The following is a 20,811-nucleotide window of genomic DNA, read 5'->3' as shown; positions in this document are numbered from 1 at the left end:
AATGTGACAGAATCCATAATAATTATGCTGGCTGTGGACAAAAACTTTGTTTATTATATAGATCTTCTTTGATCTCTAAATCATTTTAAATGTGGACAAGGCCACAAGGGTCATGAAATAAAGATCTTGAAGAAATCTTTTGGAAGAGTCAAATCACTGGATTCCCTATCAATATATCATCTCAGCGGGAAATAAAAAATAAAAAAAAATCAACTGTTTGATCCAATTAACCTCCGGGTTTGTGCTAATATTCTATGCTGCTATCTCTGGAAGGTGCTGCTAGCCTACTATGGACGATGGAATCTTATAACAGTCTTTATAGCACTGAAAATAATATAAAAACTAAACTACCAATAAGCAAACCACCTAAAAACAAAAGATCTCCAGTAAGCAATTTACACACAGCCATCCAAACTACCCAAGTAGTTTACATTATTAACTTATAGTTTAAATTATCAGTTGCTCTAAATAATAGTTGTTTGTTGTATGAGTAGAAGTTTAATAGCCTGATAGAGTTTAAACCGAGACTTTAACAATTTAATTACATTTACTTTTTTGAATATTCTTATGTTATAATGTAATACCCACAATTTGCATACACGAGTACACACACTAAACTTCATTATTATAAATTAAAAAGTTAAATACAATTAAATTACAAAAAACTTTTTGATGTCATATTAACTCGTTAAAATTTAAAAATGAGGTAGTAAACTTTTTAGCAGTGCAGTTGCACCTACACCTTCTCTCCTGCTCCCAAGCTAAGACAATCAGAAATTCCTATCACACAAACAAACAACTTCCTCCTCCCTCCACAGCACCACTTCACAGAGTTTTCCCATCTCAGCCACAGTGACTTGTCTTTTAGCACTAGTAATATTTTATTTTATGCAATCCTTACCACCACCACCACCACCACCCACCCACCCCCTTCTACTATCTCTATAAGAACTTGATCCTCTTTCCTCATTTGGCCACCACCCCCTCCTCTCTCCCTCCCATTCCAAAGGCTAGCTAGCTAGCTTGACCTTATTCCTCTCTCTCTCTCTCTCTCTCTCTCTCTCTCTCTCTCAGGCAAACCCTATTCCAGTTGCTGTGCTTCTCTTTCCCATGGCATTTGCCTTGCAAAATGCCCACCCCTACCAAGGTATGCCGCCTTCTCTCTTCGTTCCACGTGTCATATAAATTAATACAAAATATAATCTACGCATTACTTCCAAACCTTTGTTCCACGTCAAAATTATTCGTGCTAATGCTAGCGTATATTGCGGAGTAGCATATATATATATATATAATATATATAAGTATGACCAAATGACCAAAGTATTACTTGTACAAAACGTGACACTGAAACACTTTTCTCTAAGAATATCATTGCTCTCGTTCCTCTCAAACTCTATCTGAAAGAAAGAAAGAAAAAATTCGACATTACGACCCTCTGAATAATAATAATAATCTCTGTAAAAGATTACGATGAATATATATTTATTTGGGTGGTAAGAGAGGTGATATTACTTTTATCTTTTTCTGTCTTACTGGATAGTACGTACTTTGATTCAACTATATGTCACGTAAAGTATAATTATTATAGAATAAGCTAGTTTACAACTAAACATCATAATATTTAATAATTTATTTTATACAAGTATGATGAATAAATATAATTATATTAGTATGAGAGCTATTCCAAATAATAAGGCTGATTGAATAGATTTTTTTTTATTTTTTAAATAAAATTTTATTTTATGAAGAATTATTCTTACGCTCAATTGTAATATAGAATAATTAATAATTAATATAAAGTGATTTTTTTTGAAAGATTAATAACGACGAGGAGCTAATTTTTTATCATTCATGAGTGTAAAGGTTAGATATGAATAAAATGTTAATTTTCTTTAAATAGAAGCACTTAGGTTTTACTAAATTTTTTAGCTAATATAGTATCTGTTTAGTCTAGACTTTAAGCTACTAAATCATTACTTCAAATTAAACGCCGCGGATATCTAGTCTAAGCTGTCGCATTGCGGAGCTATTTCTCTAAATTAATTATACCGTGGAACTATCAATCACGTTATCAAACCGTTAAGCCAAGCTATCCAACCACCACCGAATAATTTTCTTTCTCCATGGTCAGCGAGGAGCCAATGGCAATGCGCCAAAGTGCTAGAGAGCTTCACCCAAGCTGAGGAGGATCCAATGCCGGAGTGGGTCGAGGGTAAAATCGACCAAAAGAGAATTTATTAAAGATAAGTTCTAAAAGAAATTAAAAAAAAAAGGCCGTAGTACAACAACAACAACGGTGGGCCCCTCCCTTAGTGGGTGCTTTACCCATGGACACGTTTCGATCTCCCAGTGGGCTTTTCGCGAAACAGTGGAGGTCGATTGGGATCCACCGGATCACGAGGCCAGCCCCCCACCCGTACGGCTATCCGGGATCCATCAGGAGGCCTCTGCCTTTAGCAACGAACGGTCACATCTCGTACTACGCTCCCCCTCCCCACCCCAACCCCTCCTTTTCCTACTTCGAGGCGAGGCGATTCCATTCGATTCGATTCTGCGGACCTCCCGCATATACTTTGTTATATGCGTTAAGGTAAGTCTTTTTCCTTCTTCTCTCTTTTGGGTTTTGGGGCTGACCCAGACTGGAGCCGTGGGGCCCACCCATCGTCCAGCGTGTCGCCCGTCCACTAAGTAAGGGGGACCTTCGCGTCGAAGTAAACCACCGGGCCCTTTCCCATCTCCACCGTCGGATGGATGGTTTCTTTCCTTGGTCCGTACTCGGGTCTCAGTCCGGCGCACCAACCGTCCTTATCCCCCGACCCATCTGGGCCGTCCACCGATTGATTCTTTTTTAAATGCGACTCGTGAGTCCCAGCAGTACGGGTTAACAAAGATTAATTAATTTTAATCTAATTACAAGTAGAGATAAGAGATGTTTAGTTGATCGAAAAGATAAGATCTAATTTTAAAGCTTATCCACTGTAAAATTAAAGTCAAGAGTAGTAACCAGCAGTAGCACTTCATTAACTCAACCCAACTTAAATGGAACGTACTAATCTAGGAGTTGAGACTTGGAGAGTGGACACCAACTTACTGTCCAACCACCTCATGCCAAGTGTAACATTTGCAGACGTGGTGATCGCTTCACTATCCAGTTGCGCTCTTGGAGATAGGTCTGCCAAAATAATCAACCCCGGCTCCATGCTAAGTTTGATCATGGCTCGATATGACTCGAAATAATATATATATATATATAATCTAAGCAATAATTTTATATTTTAAGTTTGATTTAAATCTAAATTAAATTTGATTTTGAATATTTATTCAAGGTTTATTATAAAATCGGCTCAAATTAAAATAATTTTAATTTATGTTTGAGCATAAATCTAATCTCAAAATTATTTTTAATTCAAGAGAGGTAGGCTGGATGAAGCACGGCTCGACTATACTCCAGCTCGTGATTCGTGTATTAGTTTGGAGAGAGTCCTTTTGCAGTAACACCCTCGGGTTCTACAAAATTTTGGGAGCGGGGCCTCGCCAATCATAGCAAGTCGACCGCACTAATTAAAACGCGGGAAACATATGGGGCCCTTCTTACCCCCACCCACCCCCAAAGTGCGACTCGTCCGAGTCGAGCAGGGGCGAATCGGTCGACACCTGTCCTTTTCCCGAACCCCACGGCTCTCGTCTTTTATGTCTCTCTTTTGCTCTCCCGTAGAATAGCCGTTCCTGCGCTACTCTCTCGGTGGAGTAGTTCGAGAGTCTTCTCAAAAGTCTTCGTCTTCTCGGTTCCTTGATCAGGGTAAAGATCTCTTTGAACCCTTCTCCATCTCTTCTTTCGATCCTTCTTCTAGGTTTCCCGACTTTGATCGTCTTCATTTCTTCGCTTCAATCTCTCTCTCTCTCTCTCTCTCTCTCTCTCTCTCTCTCTCTCTCTCTCTCTCTCTGATGTTTCTGAACTCGTCGTCTCTGGTTGGCTATGCTCTTCTTTTTCTTTCTTTTTTTCCTTTTTCTGGAAATATGAGGTTTTTGTTTGTGGATGATTGGGATCGAAATGTTTGGTGCACCGATGAAGCGGTTTTAAGCGACATTTGGTTGTTTTTCCTCTTCTTTTTGAGGCTTTGTTCTTCGGGCCGGCCGCTTTTGCTCTTAAATTACACCAGATCTAAGGCCAAGGCCACAGATCGTTCGACTTTTCGGTGGATTAAGAGGATCTTAGATTGTTCGCATTGGTTCCGTGACGATCCGGTGTGGATTTCGTTTAAGGTTTTCATTTGTTTCCTTCTATTCTGGAGGAATTATCACTACTTCCTCATTGATACATCCTTTATCTGTTGCACTTTCGTGAACCGGGGGATCATTTGGAAATTTAAGGGTGTATCTGTGTACGACTATCTTGTCCTAAACATAAGGAAAATTTGATTACCTCTATGGGGTTGATCTTAATTGTCCTTAAATGTGTTGTTACGAAGAATATGATGAGCAGTGGTCCTTAGCCGCCATTTGGATATGCTAAATGGGCGGCAGAGTTTTGACATGCCACCGGTGTTTCCCACTTATATCTTTCTAGTGAGTTGTCGTGCCTATTCTTGTAGAAAGACCTTATGGGTAACTTAATAAGTTTATGCTTGACGTTTAAATAGTCTTTATTAGTTGGTTCTTAATTGACCATGCCCATGTGCAGATGTGCACATATCTTCATTTAATCTATATTTCGAGTTGTACGTTCAAATTTGTTGTAAATTATCCACGGAACATTTGTGGGGGCCTGGTACATTGGAAAGCTTTAATGGTGCCTTCCTAATTTTCATCTAACATATCTATCATGTATACACACAAAGTATGCATGATCGATCTCTTGACCTTTGCCCCTGCTAATTCTTGGCACTGTCAACCATTCACTGATCATTAGGTTGCTGATGCAACTTTGATTCTTCTTTTTTTGGTTTTTCTTTCTTTTCCATATATAGATATTGAGTTACCTCTCTCATGACTGACTTGTACTTATTCTTGTTTCTTATAGGAAATTTACGTTCTTTATGTTTTTTTAGTGGATTAAGATTTCGAAAATAAACGTTCTTTTGTTTGATGGAGAATCTGAGTCTTGTATTCTGGCCCTGCAAATAAGCAGAGTATTTGCATGTATTCGTATTTACCTTTTTCTAATATGGTTTCTTCTTTTTACTATGTACCTTGAAAGTATAGATAATCAAATAATTTGATAGTATGGAATAAGCTTTGGTTACATTCTGGGGGGATGCTATCATGTATTGAGAGATATTTATATGATTCATGCGCCAGCACTTCTAATTTGGAAATTATTCCTTTCTTCAGGTTGTGTATTTTAAGCATCTTTCAAACTTATTATCTTCTTTAGTTAGTTTATCATTGTTGGTCATGAATATTTCATCTTCAAATTTATGCAAGAATTTGATCCATCGTATTTCTAGACTTTTAGTTAAGGCTTCTACACTTAATCCTCTGTGAACACTATACTGGGATTTTTTCTTTGGATTTGTATTTCTTCCTGTTCTTTGTTACCAATCTTGTGTTATGCCGTAATTTTCTGTTACTTTTGTCCTAGAGTTTTATTGCACATTTTGATTAGTGATAACTGTTGTTCATTTTTTTTTTCCTGCAGCTGTAATCATGCCGAGGAAAAGAAGAACTGGACCTCCTAGTGCTACCGGGAGTTCAGAGTATCCAGAAGCCGGTAGCAGTGCTGAACCTCGTGTTCCCCAGCCTTCTGAAAGGGCTCCAGTGCCACAACAGCAGGGTAGGGGAGGAGGACGTGGTTGGGTTCCAGCCGATCCTCAGCTCTCTCAACAAGGAGGCCGTGGTAGCCGCAGCGCTGGACAATACCACAGTCGTGGGGGACTAGTTTCACAGCAGGGAGGTGGCCCATCTTCTGAGTACCAGCGACATGGGGGTTCCCAGGCAAGAGGCGGTATGCCACCACAGCAGCATTATGGCGGACGCAGGGGTGGTGGTAGCATGGCAGGTGGGCGTGGGGGTCCTGTAACTGCTGGTCCGTCGAGGACAGTTCCCGAGCTGCACCAAGCAACCCAGGTTCCATATCAAGTCACTCAGCCAGTACCACCTCCATCAGAAGCTAGTTCAAGGTCACAAGCTGTGGAGGTGTTCTCTGGTCAAGTTGAAGAGCAGTTTCAACATCTTGATATCCAGGGCCAAGCTTCTTCTAGCCAGGCGATTCAACCAGCAGTATCCTCAAGCAAATCAGTTAGATTTCCACTTCGCCCTGGCAAGGGTAGTTTTGGAGATAGGTGCATTGTGAAGGCAAACCATTTCTTTGCTGAGTTGCCTGACAAAGACCTTCACCAGTACGATGTAAGCCTCTCCTCTTATCTATATTAAAATAAGAAGTTCTGCCTTTATCAAAGACGCAGTGTGGTTCGTTTTCTGCTTCTTAATAATCAATCACATTTTTATTAGGTCTCTATTTCACCTGAAGTGACCTCCCGTGGTGTGAATCGTGCGGTCATGGCGGAGCTAGTAAAACTATACAGGCAGTCTCATCTAGGTGGCCGCCTTCCAGCTTATGATGGCAGGAAGAGCCTTTATACCGCCGGGCCACTTCCGTTCCCCTCCAAGAATTTTGAAATAACATTATATGACGAGGAAGAAGGTCTAGGTGGCCAGAGGTATATTTGTAACATACTAATGTTGATTCAAATTCTATTCCATGTAATTATATCTGTTGTGTACTTTGTCTTGTAGGAGAGAGAGGGTCTTCAAAGTTGTCATCAAGTTTGCAGCACGTGCTGATCTTCACCATTTAGCTATGTTTTTAACTGGGAGGCAGCCAGATGCACCCCAAGAAGCCCTTCAAGTTCTTGACATTGTACTACGTGAACTGCCTACTGCGAGGTAATAGTCTTGTCTTCTGTCTAGCTTACCATCTTGTGTATTTTTGTGATATGAGGGTGTGACAAGGCATGCCACATTGTACATTACAGATATTCACCAGTTGGTCGGTCATTTTATTCACCTAATTTAGGAAGACGTCAAAAGCTTGGTGAAGGGTTGGAAAGTTGGCGTGGCTTCTATCAGAGTATACGCCCCACTCAGATGGGACTATCGCTTAATATTGGTTAGACAGCTTCTGACTTGGTCTATTTGAGTTAATGCCATAAATTTGAGATTTGAAGCCATGCAGCATTGTTAAAAAATCTGCTTCTGCATCACTGCATGAGAGTTTCTTTTCTTTTTAATTCTTTTAGCCTTTAATTAGACTTAAGACCTTGAGCTCAAGTACCGAATTTATCCTCCATTTCTTTACCTATTTACTGGAGTTTCCAGGAATAAAAAGGAGTAAATTTTAACTTATGAAGGATTTGCATGTTAATTAAGATGGTATTATGTATATTGGCATATGGCTGTATGTTCAGTAAAGGATTCAATATGTTTTGTAGATATGTCTTCAACTGCTTTCATTGAACCTTTGCCGGTAATCGACTTTGTCGCACAGCTTCTGAACAGAGACATTTCAGTTAGACCATTATCTGATGCTGATCGTGTGAAGGTTTGTTTCCCTTTAGTAATATAAATAGATGTGCTACTGTTCTTTTGAAGGAATATGCTGAACCTTTTTCTTAAGAAGCCTAGTACATATCTTATAGCTTTGGTACTTACCCTTTTTATGTTCTCATATTTCCTGGTTATTTATGTAGATCAAGAAGGCTCTGAGAGGTGTGAAGGTTGAGGTTACACATCGAGGCAATATGCGTAGAAAATACCGCATATCTGGTCTAACGTCACAAGCAACTAGAGAATTAACGTATGGAGCCTCTTTTCTTTTAGGAAGAACCTCCCTTATGTTGCATCTGCCTCATCCTTTATGTTAATTCATTTCCTCATAGCCTCGTATCTTATATTCCTTTGACAAGATTTATTCTGCTGGTCTGAGTTCTTGTCTGGTTTTTTATATTACCAGGTTCCCCGTTGATGACCATGGTACAATGAAGTCTGTTGTCCAATATTTTCAGGAGACCTATGGTTTTAATATACAACATACCTTTTTACCTTGTTTGCAAGTTGGAAATCAACAGCGGCCGAATTATCTTCCCATGGAGGTCAGCATGTAGATCCACTCGGGCTATGTCTTATTAGCTGTTCTTTATGCTCAGCTGTCCTCTTCCAATTCTGACATGATCTGTAGGTTTTTCCAATTAGGTTATATGCATTGTAATTTGTTTTGTGCACATTTAACTTTCAGGTATGCAAGATTGTTGAAGGACAAAGGTACTCAAAGAGATTGAATGAGAAACAGATAACTGCTCTCCTTAAGGTGACCTGCCAGCGTCCTCATGAGCGGGAACTAGATATACTGCAGGTAATTCTTTTCTTCTTGTGCTGTCTATGTATTGCTGGTGATACCATATGATTGAACTTGTTTATTGGATGGTCAGGTTTTTTTAATGTTGCATCTTATATCTTGTTTTGGATATGTTGAGTAGCTTTGGCATGATACATTTGTCCTTTTATAATATGTAAGCAATCAATGTTGCCTGTAATTGCTAATAAGCAATATTCATTTTTTATTGCAAAGTCTGACAGGTTTTCGATGATAAATTTACTGCCTTGAACATCTGTGCTGTTATCATTATGTATGTTGTCTGTAAAACATGGATAGAATGGTTGTGTTATGAAGTATGAGCTGTATCTATTGACTTGCTATACACATCAAATTGGTCTTTTCTTCTTCTGATTATTGGCCTTCCTTGTCCAGTGTAGGATGATTGGGTCCCCTCCCTTGGTTGGAGTACTATTACCAATTGTTTATTTTTTTATGACGTCGTCAGATGCATCGTTGAATCAACATAACTGAAAGAGGGACTGAAATCCTAGTGAAGTTAGCAGTTCTGATGCTGCACTGTAACCACTGAGCCAACCCTTATACTTTATCAAATTGTTAAACAAAATTGAATGCAATTGTTGAAGGTGCCGATTTGAGTCTTCTTTCTGGTACTAGGACCTGATGATTTTATTTTATTGTTTCATCTCTCTTTTCATGGAATAAGGGGCTGGATGAAGGATCCTATCAGCAATTATGTTCTTTAATGTTGTTGTTTCTAATATTAAGGACTGGGAAAATGACCTTCGAACCTTAGTGAGCCCACCAGCAAGCCTGTTGGAAATTACCTGGAATTCTGATCCTTCCCTTGACATTTACCTTCACTAGTAAGAGAATCTAAAAGAAAAAAAAAGTTGTGTTTCTAATCCAGAACAATGTCTTGGCATCACTAAATTAGTTTGTTTCTCTCTTTTATATGCATTTTTGGTTCAAAAAGGAGTTATTGTAAGTTTTCTCATAGTTGGGTATATGCAACAATTATTTCATGATTTCTACACCCCAATGCAGTTTGATTTATAGTAATTTTGCTATGTAAACTTATTAACTGTTCTCCCTCTATCATTGATGGTAACAATTGTTTGCCTTAGCAATTCTTTTTTATGTTAACTTGTTACTTTTCCACATCGTTTGTTTATTGCATTTCTTACCTTATTTTTTGCTTTTTACTATGATCAGACTGTTCATCACAATGCATACCATGAAGACCCATACGCCCAAGAGTTTGGTATAAGAATTGATGAGAAACTTGCTTCAGTTGAGGCTCGAATTCTACCAGCTCCATGGGTAGGTTTCATTTGTCCTGTTGTGCCACTCTTCATTTCATTAAGCTGGTATATATTATGACTATGTTTCTTGTCTTTTATTTTAGCTTAAATACCACGATACTGGTAGAGAGAAGGATTGCTTGCCCAAAGTTGGTCAGTGGAATATGATGAATAAGGTATTACTTGTGAATGATGTGCATTTGGAGCCTTAGCTGATTCGACTTGATTTGATCACCACATGATTGTTTTTCCTTTTTTGTTATTACCTCTGTTTTATTCAAGTATTTATTTTACTTTGGTATGCCTCTCATATTTTGCTACAATTCTACTCTACTAGGTTCTTGCCATTGTGCAGTTGGGAAGAGCAAGAGGTATAGGTTTTAAACTGACTTTTGGAGGGGGTGTTCTGTCTTGAATATGCAGATAAAGCTTGACTGTTATGCCTAGTGCTGCCTCCCTTGTATATGCTAACTATGCGAACTTGGAAACACTCTACAGTACAAATGTTGAAATTGCCTATGGTAACATGCTTCTCCTAGGAAAATGGGGGTGAGAAGTGTGCTCATAAGACCCAATGTTTTGTAACATTTATGACCAGTCAATTTCGACCAAATCAGTTTCTAGAAGTGTGCACGGTGCATTGAATGTACTAGTCCAACTAACTTCCTAAAACCCCATCTGCTTGGTCTTGAAGATATTAATGTTTCTAATATCAGTCCAGCTAACTTTTTCTGGACTTCCTCAATTTTATATATTTATTCCACCTCATTATTTTTTTGAGATAAATAGTAGTTGAGAAAGTCATTTGTTTTGCTCTTCTGACTGTTGGTTTTTTCTCCTTTTGGAATGTAGAAAATGGTCAACGGTGGGAGGGTAAGTAACTGGACATGCATAAACTTTTCACGAAGTGTTCAAGATAATGCTGCTAGGGGATTTTGTTACGAGTTGGCTCTGATGTGCCAAGTATCTGGAATGGTACGGTTGTGCTGATCCAGTAATTTGACGGAAGCTAGGAGGATATATTCTAGATATAACATTGACTTTTAATTAGCATTCCTGTTATTATTTGCTTATGTAGGACTTTGCACTAGAGCCTGTCCTTCCTCCATTAACTGCTCGGCCTGAGCATGTGGAAAGAGCTCTCAAAACACGGTATCAGGAGGTCATGAGAATACTTAGATCACAGGGCAGGGAGCTTGATTTGCTGATTGTGATATTGCCTGACAATAATGGTTCTCTATATGGTATGCTTCCTACTAGACACCTCTGTTTCCGTCATTGTTCTTTGATCTGATGTCATGATCTGCTACATGTTATTGCTAATTGTTACAGGGGACCTGAAAAGAATATGTGAGACAGACCTTGGATTAGTCTCACAATGTTGCCTGACGAAGCATGTGTTTAAGATGAGCAAGCAATATCTTGCAAATGTTGCTCTTAAGATCAATGTTAAGGTCAGTTTTTTTCCTTTATGATGAAATACTCTTCTTCTCTGAACTGTTATAGCTTACATCAACTTAATGCATAGGTTGGAGGAAGAAATACTGTACTAATGGATGCTCTGACAAGGAGGATACCTCTGGTCAGTGACAGACCAACAATTATATTTGGTGCTGATGTAACTCATCCTCATCCTGGAGAGGATTCCAGCCCTTCCATTGCAGCTGTAAGTTCTCATTTTTTTGGTGATATATATAAGTCAATAAATTATGTTCCTTGAATAAACATTTGTACAAATTCTGACTTGCATAAGGACTGCCATGTTCGGGCTATTCAGGTTGTTGCTTCTCAAGATTGGCCAGAGGTCACCAAGTATGCTGGATTAGTTAGTGCACAAGCCCATCGGCAAGAGCTAATCCAGGATCTGTTTAAAGTCGGGCAAGATCCACAACGCGGACCAGTCACTGGTGGCATGATTAGGTCTGTTTTTGATATTTCTATGCACTACTGACCACTTGAATTGAAGTTCTGGTGCTACTTTGACGTTCTGTTTTTGGTTTGCGGGAAGACCCTTATATACTGTACTGTAATTTGTAGGGAGCTTCTCATTTCGTTCAAAAGATCAACTGGGCAGAAACCTCAGCGAATTATATTTTACAGGTATCATTCTCTACTCTAGTATTCATACTTGATCCTGCTACATGATTATCATGATACCTCTCTATCAGGGATGGTGTCAGTGAGGGACAATTTTATCAAGTATTATTGTATGAACTTGATGCCATCCGAAAGGTAAGTCATTTTAAGGACAGCTGTAGAAAATTCTTTTCCACTGTAAACCTTTTCTTATCCAGCTAATCCTAGCTGATTTTTTTAAAATGTTCAACTCAGGCATGTGTTTCATTGGAGCCTGATTACCAGCCACCGGTGACGTTTGTTGTTGTTCAGAAGAGGCATCATACACGTCTGTTTGCTAATAATCATAATGATCAGCGGTCTGTGGATAGGAGTGGAAATATATTGCCAGGTTAGATATTGACAAATGCAAAAAATTCCTGGCTTCATGGTGCTGTGTTCTGAAATTTTGAACTGTTGCCCTTTTAATGGCAGGCACAGTGGTTGATTCTAAGATTTGCCATCCAACTGAGTTTGATTTCTACCTATGTAGTCACGCCGGCATTCAGGTAATGTGCCATCATTGTTTTATGTTGCTTCTTTTATTTACTTAATCTAGTGCTTATTTTTATTGAAACTACTTACATTTGGCAGGGAACAAGCCGCCCTGCTCACTACCATGTTTTGTGGGATGAGAATAAATTCACTGCCGATGCACTGCAATCTCTCACAAACAACCTGTGCTACACGTAATGCACACTTAATTCTATCATCTTAGTACACAACTTTTATTGTCTCAGGTATCAGTAACAGTAGTCCTTTTTAACTAGAGCTTGCTTCTATTTTGCAGCTATGCTAGGTGCACCCGCTCCGTGTCAATAGGTAAATGTTGTCTTGAGTTCAATCCCTCGAGATGCTTTGAATCCTCCAAACTTGGCTCTCATATGCTGTTTTTTATTTGGCAGTGCCTCCTGCATATTATGCTCATCTTGCTGCATTCCGTGCTCGGTTTTACTTGGAACCTGAGACGTCGGATAGTGGGTCAATGGCAAGTGGTGTGGCAGTCGGTCGTGGAGTTCCTACCGGTGGTCCTCGCAGTACAAGGACACCTGGAAACGTTGCCGTCAGACCTCTGCCTGCTCTGAAGGAGAATGTTAAAAGGGTCATGTTTTATTGTTAGTCTCCCGAGTTCCTCAGAAAGCTGCTTCAAGTTGGGTTAGTTCCCTTTTGGCTGCCTTATAGTACACCTTAAGCTCCTACGGCTTCTTGTTATTTGTTGCTTCTGTTTCTGTATGTTTAGTTTGACTTAAATTTATGCTTGTCTTGTGTTGTGATGCTGCTTACTTATCCAGACAAATTCTAAATATTTAAGTTGTAATGAATCTAGATTTGGGTACGTACTAATCTCTTCATTTCAATTTATTTTTTTCTTCATATTATTAACCTTGACAATAACTTGAAGTGCCCTTTTAGACCTTAATCGGAAATCATACTGCTCTATTTTAACTTGATGCAAACATCTCTTGGACTTAAAATAATTATTTGGAAAACCATTAATAAGGGTATAGCTGAGGTAGCAGAAAGAAGATAAACGACAGTCAATCTATTTGATCCATCAAGAAGGACAAGCTAACACGTTGAAAATATTGAAACTAACATCCCAACTAACCGTAGCAAGAGAAGCCTTCCGATGTAAAGATCTACTGGACCAAGAGAGCAGCAATTCTTGGGCTATCACAAAAACTATCCCAAAATACTTCTCCCTTTAATAAAAGCAGATTGAACAATGAAGAATGATAGAAGAGCCCATAAGAGGAGCAAGACGATTAGCCAAAACCTTTGTGATAGCCTTTTTACAAGCAATTCATAGGACTAGAAAGTCTGAAATCCTTGACCAGAGAAGCATCATCGTGATTTAGAGATTTATTTATTGAAACCCGCCAGGTGAACGTCATGGTTAAAGAAGTCGATACTTCTTTTTTAAAACTAAGGGTAGGTTAAAATGGAGAAATTTATCTTTAGATGAAGAATAGAGAGCATACCAATGGATTAAGGCAGACGAATCTGATTGATGATGAAATAAAGATTTATAGCGATTGACGAAAACCTGACGGATTCATTTAATAATATCTGAAACTGGAACGTGTTATTATGTATTAGATGAGTAATATAATTATTCTGAACTTAGTATTCAGATCAACCTCCTCAGCCAAATTTGTCTCGACCCTTGATTCCATAAAATCTCACTTTCAGAGAGAAACTCAATCAATCCAGCAGATCCGAGTAAACTATTAAAAGAAGCCATATCCAAGGAACAAAACTGTCCAAAACTTCTTTTCCATTAGAATCTAATAGGAGTTTAAATCACTATAATTACACCCAGCCATGGAATTAGACTGAAACCAATAAAAGCTGATCCGAGAGCCCATCTATGAGTCTGTTATCTTCATTTATGAATATCCATTAATTTAACTCGATCGTCTGCTCCTCCGAGACGATAACCATAAGTTTTTTTCTTTGTTTGTTTTTGGGTGAGAGATGCTTTAAACCATTTGAGAAGCATTCTCGTTGTCATCCCTAACTAAAGATGGTTTGTTGTTTCACGTTCCTGCAGCTAACATCTACGACCTTCAGCTCCACTGCCACTTCCAGTTGTTGCAGGAGAAGCAATATCCATAAATGAGACTGCAGGTTTTGGAACAGATGTTTCAAATGGTAAGGAGTTTTCTCTTGCAACACATTGCCTCAAAAGAATATTAAAAAGAAACAGAAAGATCTCCCTTGGAATACGGGACTGGCCTCTCTATTATCGACTGTCAAATACCCGAAGGCATGCAGCAAGGGCTGCAGACGATCTCCGTCCCCCTCTACATGGAGAAGAGGTATAATATGTACCTCAAAAACTGAACAAAAGATGCCTATTATTAAAATAAAGAAGAAAAACTGAACAAAAGATGGAATCCAATCCCTCCTTTTTAACTTTTTTTTAGCATGAGTCCACAAGTTAATTATAAGCTAGATAAGAGACTAGGTCTCCCTAGTATATATATACATTGGCACGTCTCTCACTAAGGACTTATTTAGACAAGTTAGGATAATTTTTTATAGAAATTTGGAAAACTGCAACTAAAGTATCCTATGTTTTTTTTTTTTTTCAATTTCCTTTAAATTAATTTAATATTATCTGAAGATTTTAGGGAATTTTGGAGGAAAAACAACGTAGAACAAAGAGAGATAGGAGGGGGAAGAGGTCGCAAGCAGAGAATGTGGTGGTGGTGGTGGTGGTGGTGTTGCTTTGAGGAGGTAGAGTGTGGAGAGAAGAAAGTGGTGCTATGAGAGGGAGTAGGGTTTGTGGATCCAGTTTTGAATTTTGCCAGCATTGAGATTTTTCTATCCTGTCTTCATATCCGAATTTATATTCATAGCTATGGATATATATATAATCGAAGATTAATATCTGAAACAATACTGTCGTATCATTTAGTTTAGTGATATAAAACATTTTTAAATACTTTTATATGGCTAATCTAAGTTTCACATATATTTACTAATTGTCTAGATTTCACAAGTTCTTATACACTTAAAAAATGAATACAAATATATCTGATATTTGGTCCGTATCCATGATTGTACTTAACAAATATTGTAATTAAATTTGCTATCTGTATTGGGATCCGTATCATAAGAAAATTTATAGATAAGGATATAATTTTATCACTATATGATCGATCCTATCTAGTCTATTTTTACCGCTTAAGAGAAAAAAGAATGAGGTAGAGAGAGTGTAGAGGTAAAAAAAAAAAAAAAAAAAATCCAGTCAAGAGTGGATTAATTTTTTCCCTTATAAAAAGTGGGTGTTTTACAATGAAAAACTTTTCGTTGAAAAAAATATCCAAACACCCACATGGAAAACTAAATTCTCACATAATCCTGTCCGAATTTGGTTATCCAAACATGTCCTAAATTATGTAACCCTTAGATGAATTACAGAAACTAATATAATAGAATAAATTAAGAGACGGCCTTAATTAATCAAAGCATGCTCATTTATTGATAACTAGACGGAGAGAAAACAAAAATAAATAAATAAAGTATTTGAAGTACTTTCGAGCTTTCTAATGTGTATCTCTTAAGAGATATTTACTTGTAAAAAGCAAAATGTTACTTGTGTAGAGTAAAAGATATGAGAGATATGACCCTCTAAAAACTACACACATATGTATTTCTAACCTTACTATACTACTAAACAGCAACCAAACAGCAACTACTAAGCCTTGACTGACTCTTTCTCCTCTCTTCTTGAGTCTTCTCTTTGATCTCTCTTCCTACAGACTCCCTCCACCAAACACTCTACTAGATGTTGCAGATTTGATCTCAGCATCCAAAGAGCTCATATGATCTATGCCATGATGCTGCTCTCTCTGACTCATCCCTCCACCTCCCATTCCTCTCACCATGCCTCCAACTCCTAGGAAATCTCTCGTTAGCTGATCGGAAACTCCGAGGCTCGCAGACGAGAAGTTATCTTGGATCTTCCCTTTAACCATGTTAGACATGCTCGGGTCGAAATCGCCGAGTCCTCGAGTACTCTCTTGTTCATGCTCCCCGGTGGTGCAACTCGCTCCGAATAGCCCTGCACTGCCATTTGCGATGGAATTCATCATCTCTTGCATTTGGTTTGCATGAAGATTCTCCACGTTAAAGCTAGTCCTGAAACTTGTGGTTGCACCCATCTGAGCTGCCTTCTGCAACAACGCCGTCGCCGACATCTGCGGAAGAACTGGCTCGGCCGGGTTGTTGCTGTACAGAGAAGAAACATCTCCGCTCAAGTGATCCCCCATAAGATTTCCACCGTTGAACTGGTAGGGCATCATTAGCTGCATGTTCTGATTATTACCGCCATTATTGCTAGCATTACTCATGAACGAAGCATTCTTATTGTTGGAGAAGAAGCTAGCCGTGTTGCTTTGGAGGTCTGAGAGTTGCACCAAGCCATGGAAGGGCTTGTCTTGAAGCAAGGAATGCTGGGGCTGTGAATCTTTACTAAAGACTTGGTTTGAGCTGCCGCCACCGCCACCGCCGCTGAGGAAGAAGGCCGACGACGATTGCGGATTCGGCGGCGGAGAGATGATGTGATCGAAGTGAGAGAGGTGGGTTTGCTCTTGTAAGGATGTGAGATGAGAATTCACTTGAGATAGAGTTAGAGCCATGTTGCTGTTCCCATATAGGTTGTGGTGGCTAGCCATGGTGGTCAGCTGGTTGGTTGGAACCCTAGCGCTCTCCTGTGCTAGAGCATCACAAAAGGCTCTGTGGGTGATGAAGCTATCACGCCTGCATCCAAAATTTGAATACGAATTGCTATTAATGAGCTTGTAATATGACTATCATGAAATTATTTATGTATCAAGTACGTGCAAGATAATCGAACTTATTTTTGAGTGATATCATGATATATACTAAGGTTTGACATTATCACTTAATTAATAACGGAAAACGCTACTTAAATAATATGCAAACATCTTATTATGTATACTATTTTTTTTACTACTATTAATACTCGAACACCACCACCACCTTTCTGCATTTTTACCAGGCACTACACGTTAAAGAGTAAAAGACCATCTACAAGCTGCTACTACTACTATTACTAGTACTTACTTTTATTTCAGAGGATTTACATTGAAAACTAAACATGTACTATAAGTAATAAACAGTGGAGACAGTAAATGACATTTCTATCCTCTTGATAGGATAATGGCATAATGATAAAATGACAATGCCCTGCCCTCTTATTAAGTAGTTGAAAGTTGAAAAGGGCCAAGTCCATGTCAAGTGGCTAGAAGCCTTCATATGTAACTCAACCTTCAATAAATGCAAGGTGGGAATATTTGCAGAAAGCATGAAAGGAATCCATCGATACCTTTCATTTAATTCCAAATCCCATGAACTCTTGCATTCCCCAGTGAAGGAATTTTTTGCCAATACTATGAAAGTCTTTTCTAGTATACCCTCATTAAAAGCCCAAGTAAGCCAACTAACTATTAACTTCTCACATGCATTGCAATCCTCAGACCCCTCTCTCCTCCTCAATCAATGAAGTCTAAATGTAACTCCCAAAATATTTGAATAACTGAAGAATGAGTGGAAGAGAGAGAGAGAGAGAGAGAGAGAGGGAGGGAGAAAAGAGTCTCCTTGCAAGTTCCAAGCCTGAGGTTGTCATGAAAAGGTGCAGTAGCTCTGACATGGCCAAATGACCTGACCACGTCAAGCCAACCCACATAGAACAAAGCCTGCCAGGTCGCGCTTACATGGCAACACGTGAACTAGAGAGAGAGAGAGAGAGAGAGAGTGAGAGATTTTTCCATCTCACTCTCTGTCTTTCTAACTATTCTAAAACTGGACCTAAGTAATGAGAAAAACGAGGGTCGAATTTGAAAGAAGAGAAAGAATGAGGTGGTGTGAAATGAAAAAGAAAAAGAAAGAAGCAACAAAAACAAAATCTAGAGCGTTATTTCCAAGAAGGAAAGAGGAGACCCTTTTTATCTCTTTCTTGATGTTTTTTTGTTTAAAGAGAAAAAAAAAAGGTTGAAACCTCTATGACTGACCATGGCAGTCAGTGGCTAAAGACCATTCACGTGGGAGCAGTTGCCTCACTGCCATCTCTCTCTCTCTCTCTCTCTCTCTCTACTGCGGAATCCAATCCCGTAACAACCCTAAAAAAAATAAAATAAACCCTAACCCTAGAAAAAGAAAGAAAGAAAAGAAAACTGGAAATCTCTCCTGGAGTGAGGTGACCAAAGAAAGATACTAGGATAATTAAGCAATCGTCAACATCCCAATTTATATAATGCATTCATATTGTATCGATCGATGAGCAGAAATCTATGATGATATGCATGCCTCGAGTTGAACATACTCATCATCATTATCATTATCATTATCATTATCATTATCATCATCGTCATGCATGGATGATGGACGGGTGAGTTGACTGGTATAATTCTTCGCATTGTGAATTAAAACGTAGGATAGCATAGCAAGTGTTTTTTTTTTCTTTTTGATTGTTTACCTCGAGAAGAGGGTGCCGCAATCGCAGCGGTACTCGCGAGTGCCGCAGATCTTGGAGTGAGCTCGCCAGTCGGACTGGACGGCGTACTTCTTGGAGCACTTGTCGCACTTCCACTTCTTCTCGCCGTGCTTGCGGAAGAAGTGCTTCTTGATGCCGGTGAGGTCGCCGAGGGCGCGGGAGGGGTCGTGGTGGACGCACGACGGCTCCGGGCAGAGGTAGACCCTCCGGCGCACCTCCTTGTTGCCGCTCTTCTGCTTCAGCTTCCATGGGAGGTTGTGGCCTCGCCGGTGGAGCTGGAGGTTCTGCTCGCGTTGGAACCCCTTGTTGCACACCTCGCAGATGAAGCGGTTCGTCGCCATTAGGGTTTTCGGCGACAATGCGATCACCTCCGCATCTGGATCTGTACATGCATGTATATAATTTCCTAAATTTTGATTATATATATATATATATATAGAGAGAGAGAGAGAGAGAGAGAGAGAGAGAGAGAGAGAGAGAGAGAGAGAGAGAGAGAGAGATAGAAGGAGAGGAAGAGAGAGAAATTAAAGGAAATACTAATAATCGAATGGAATTAATTGGAGGGTGTGGATACTTGCTTGGGTTTCCAGGTTGGTTTCTTTTCCTCTTCACTGGAGCTGCCGTTGCTGCTGTTTGGGGAGACGCCGTCGACGAAGACGGCGTCGAAGACTGCTGCTGTTGCGGCTTCATGTAGTTGTTGTTGAGGTTGTCTCCTTCTCTGATACCAAACAAGCCTGCCGAAGACGAAGCTGATGCCATATATATCTTCTTCTCTTTTATTTGGCAACTCTTTGTTTCTTTGGATGGTGTGCTCTTCTCGATTTAATTGGTTTTTCTTCTTCCTCACCTGCAGCTAGCTATATAGATATATATATCCCCTCTCTCTTCCTCTTCTTGGTTGCATCTGTATATATATATATATATGAATATCATGTATCACTAATCCAAAATCCAACATGAAGCCATAATAAATCTCCCTAGATTCCTTCCATCTATCCATCTTTCCACTCTAAACTTAAGGAAGGAAGGAAGGAAGGAAGGAAGAAGAAGAAGAAGAAGAGGGCAAATTAAGGGAGATGGGAAAACTAATCAAGCAAGCAGTTGCACTAAAAAACTAGTAGAGAGAGAGAGAGAGAGAGAAGGAAGCAACAAACAAGAAGGCAATAAAGAAAAGCACAAACCAATTCAAAGAAGCACTTCCTTTCATCCTTCTCACTTCTTCTCCTCCATCCTCCATGTAGTCCTCCTCCTCCTCCTCCTCCTCCTGGCTGCTTATAAGGGTGGTTGCAGGATCCCTTTCACTTCCTTGTCATTCTTTTGCTTCTCTTCACTGTTCCAATTCACTTCAATATATTTCTTTTCACTCTCCTCCTCCTCCTTTTCCTCACCTCCCCCCCTCTCTTTGTGACACAAATAATAATAAAGATATACCCATGACCAAAGTTTTATAACTAAATTTAGATCTCTAGAGAGAGAGAGAGAGAGAGAGAGAGAGAGAGAGAGAGAGAGAGAGAGAGAAAAGAGAGACAAGTCTCAGGCTGGCAACTTGTGTCGTTATGTGGCTAAGGATTGGGTCCACAGACTGTAAGCCTTAGCCTCTAACCCCATCTCATCTGGTTTCGTATCTCCTTCCACCCATGTCAGGACAAAGCTTCCACCCATTGGTTTAAAAGATAGGCCAAACTGTAGCAGTACATAATGGTACCACTCTTGGTAATAATGGGCAAGACGAGTTAATTCACTAGTCATCTGTCATGTCCTCTTACACTCCCTCACTATTATTCTCCAACCCTTTCCCATGTCGAATTAAAGCTTGTAACCTTTTTGAGCAAACCAACTACATATGTCATCATCCATCTTTAAACAGCTTCTTGTTTTCTACCCTATACTTTTATTCGTCTCTTTAATTAATTAATGGTGTCACAAATTATTACCACATGACAATTATTTGTTTAAGTTATATGAGGGCATTATACGCATGATTAAATTCTTAGTTTTAACTTAATAATTAATTTAAGAGCGATGCATAT

General features: G+C 39.2%; 2 protein-coding genes across 2 annotated transcripts; one reads left to right on the top strand and one right to left on the bottom strand.

The window, feature by feature from the left end:
• The first annotated feature begins 3,667 nt into the window (after positions 1–3,667).
• On the top strand, positions 3,668–13,090 carry LOC140781794 (protein argonaute 1A-like). The gene is made up of 23 exons (XM_073128008.1): positions 3,668–3,802; positions 5,642–6,348; positions 6,454–6,662; positions 6,739–6,888; positions 6,978–7,111; positions 7,434–7,543; positions 7,692–7,798; positions 7,955–8,093; positions 8,237–8,353; positions 9,551–9,658; positions 9,744–9,815; positions 10,492–10,614; positions 10,718–10,883; positions 10,972–11,093; positions 11,168–11,305; positions 11,417–11,559; positions 11,677–11,739; positions 11,808–11,871; positions 11,971–12,106; positions 12,190–12,263; positions 12,349–12,443; positions 12,545–12,576; positions 12,660–13,090. The coding sequence occupies exons 2-23, from the start codon at positions 5,650–5,652 to the stop codon at positions 12,872–12,874; spliced, it is 3,216 nt and encodes a 1,071-aa protein (XP_072984109.1). The 5' UTR covers positions 3,668–3,802; positions 5,642–5,649; the 3' UTR covers positions 12,875–13,090.
• A 2,632-nt stretch (positions 13,091–15,722) lies between these two features.
• Positions 15,723–20,299, bottom strand: LOC140781796 (protein indeterminate-domain 4, chloroplastic-like). The gene is made up of 4 exons (XM_073128009.1): positions 19,963–20,299; positions 19,360–19,685; positions 18,764–19,163; positions 15,723–17,025 (listed from the first exon to the last, which is right to left on the bottom strand). Exons 2-4 carry the CDS (start codon positions 19,538–19,540, stop codon positions 16,020–16,022), a joined length of 1,587 nt encoding a protein of 528 aa, XP_072984110.1. The 5' UTR covers positions 19,541–19,685; positions 19,963–20,299; the 3' UTR covers positions 15,723–16,019.
• Positions 20,300–20,811: the final 512 nt, after the last annotated feature.

The sequence above is a fragment of the Typha latifolia genome, chromosome 2, assembly GCF_019914945.1.
Source record: "Typha latifolia isolate L0001 chromosome 2, TyphaL0001v2, whole genome shotgun sequence".
NCBI lineage: Eukaryota > Viridiplantae > Streptophyta > Magnoliopsida > Poales > Typhaceae > Typha > Typha latifolia.
Note: the sequence above shows the minus strand (reverse complement) of the source record. Positions and strands in the feature narration are given on the sequence as shown.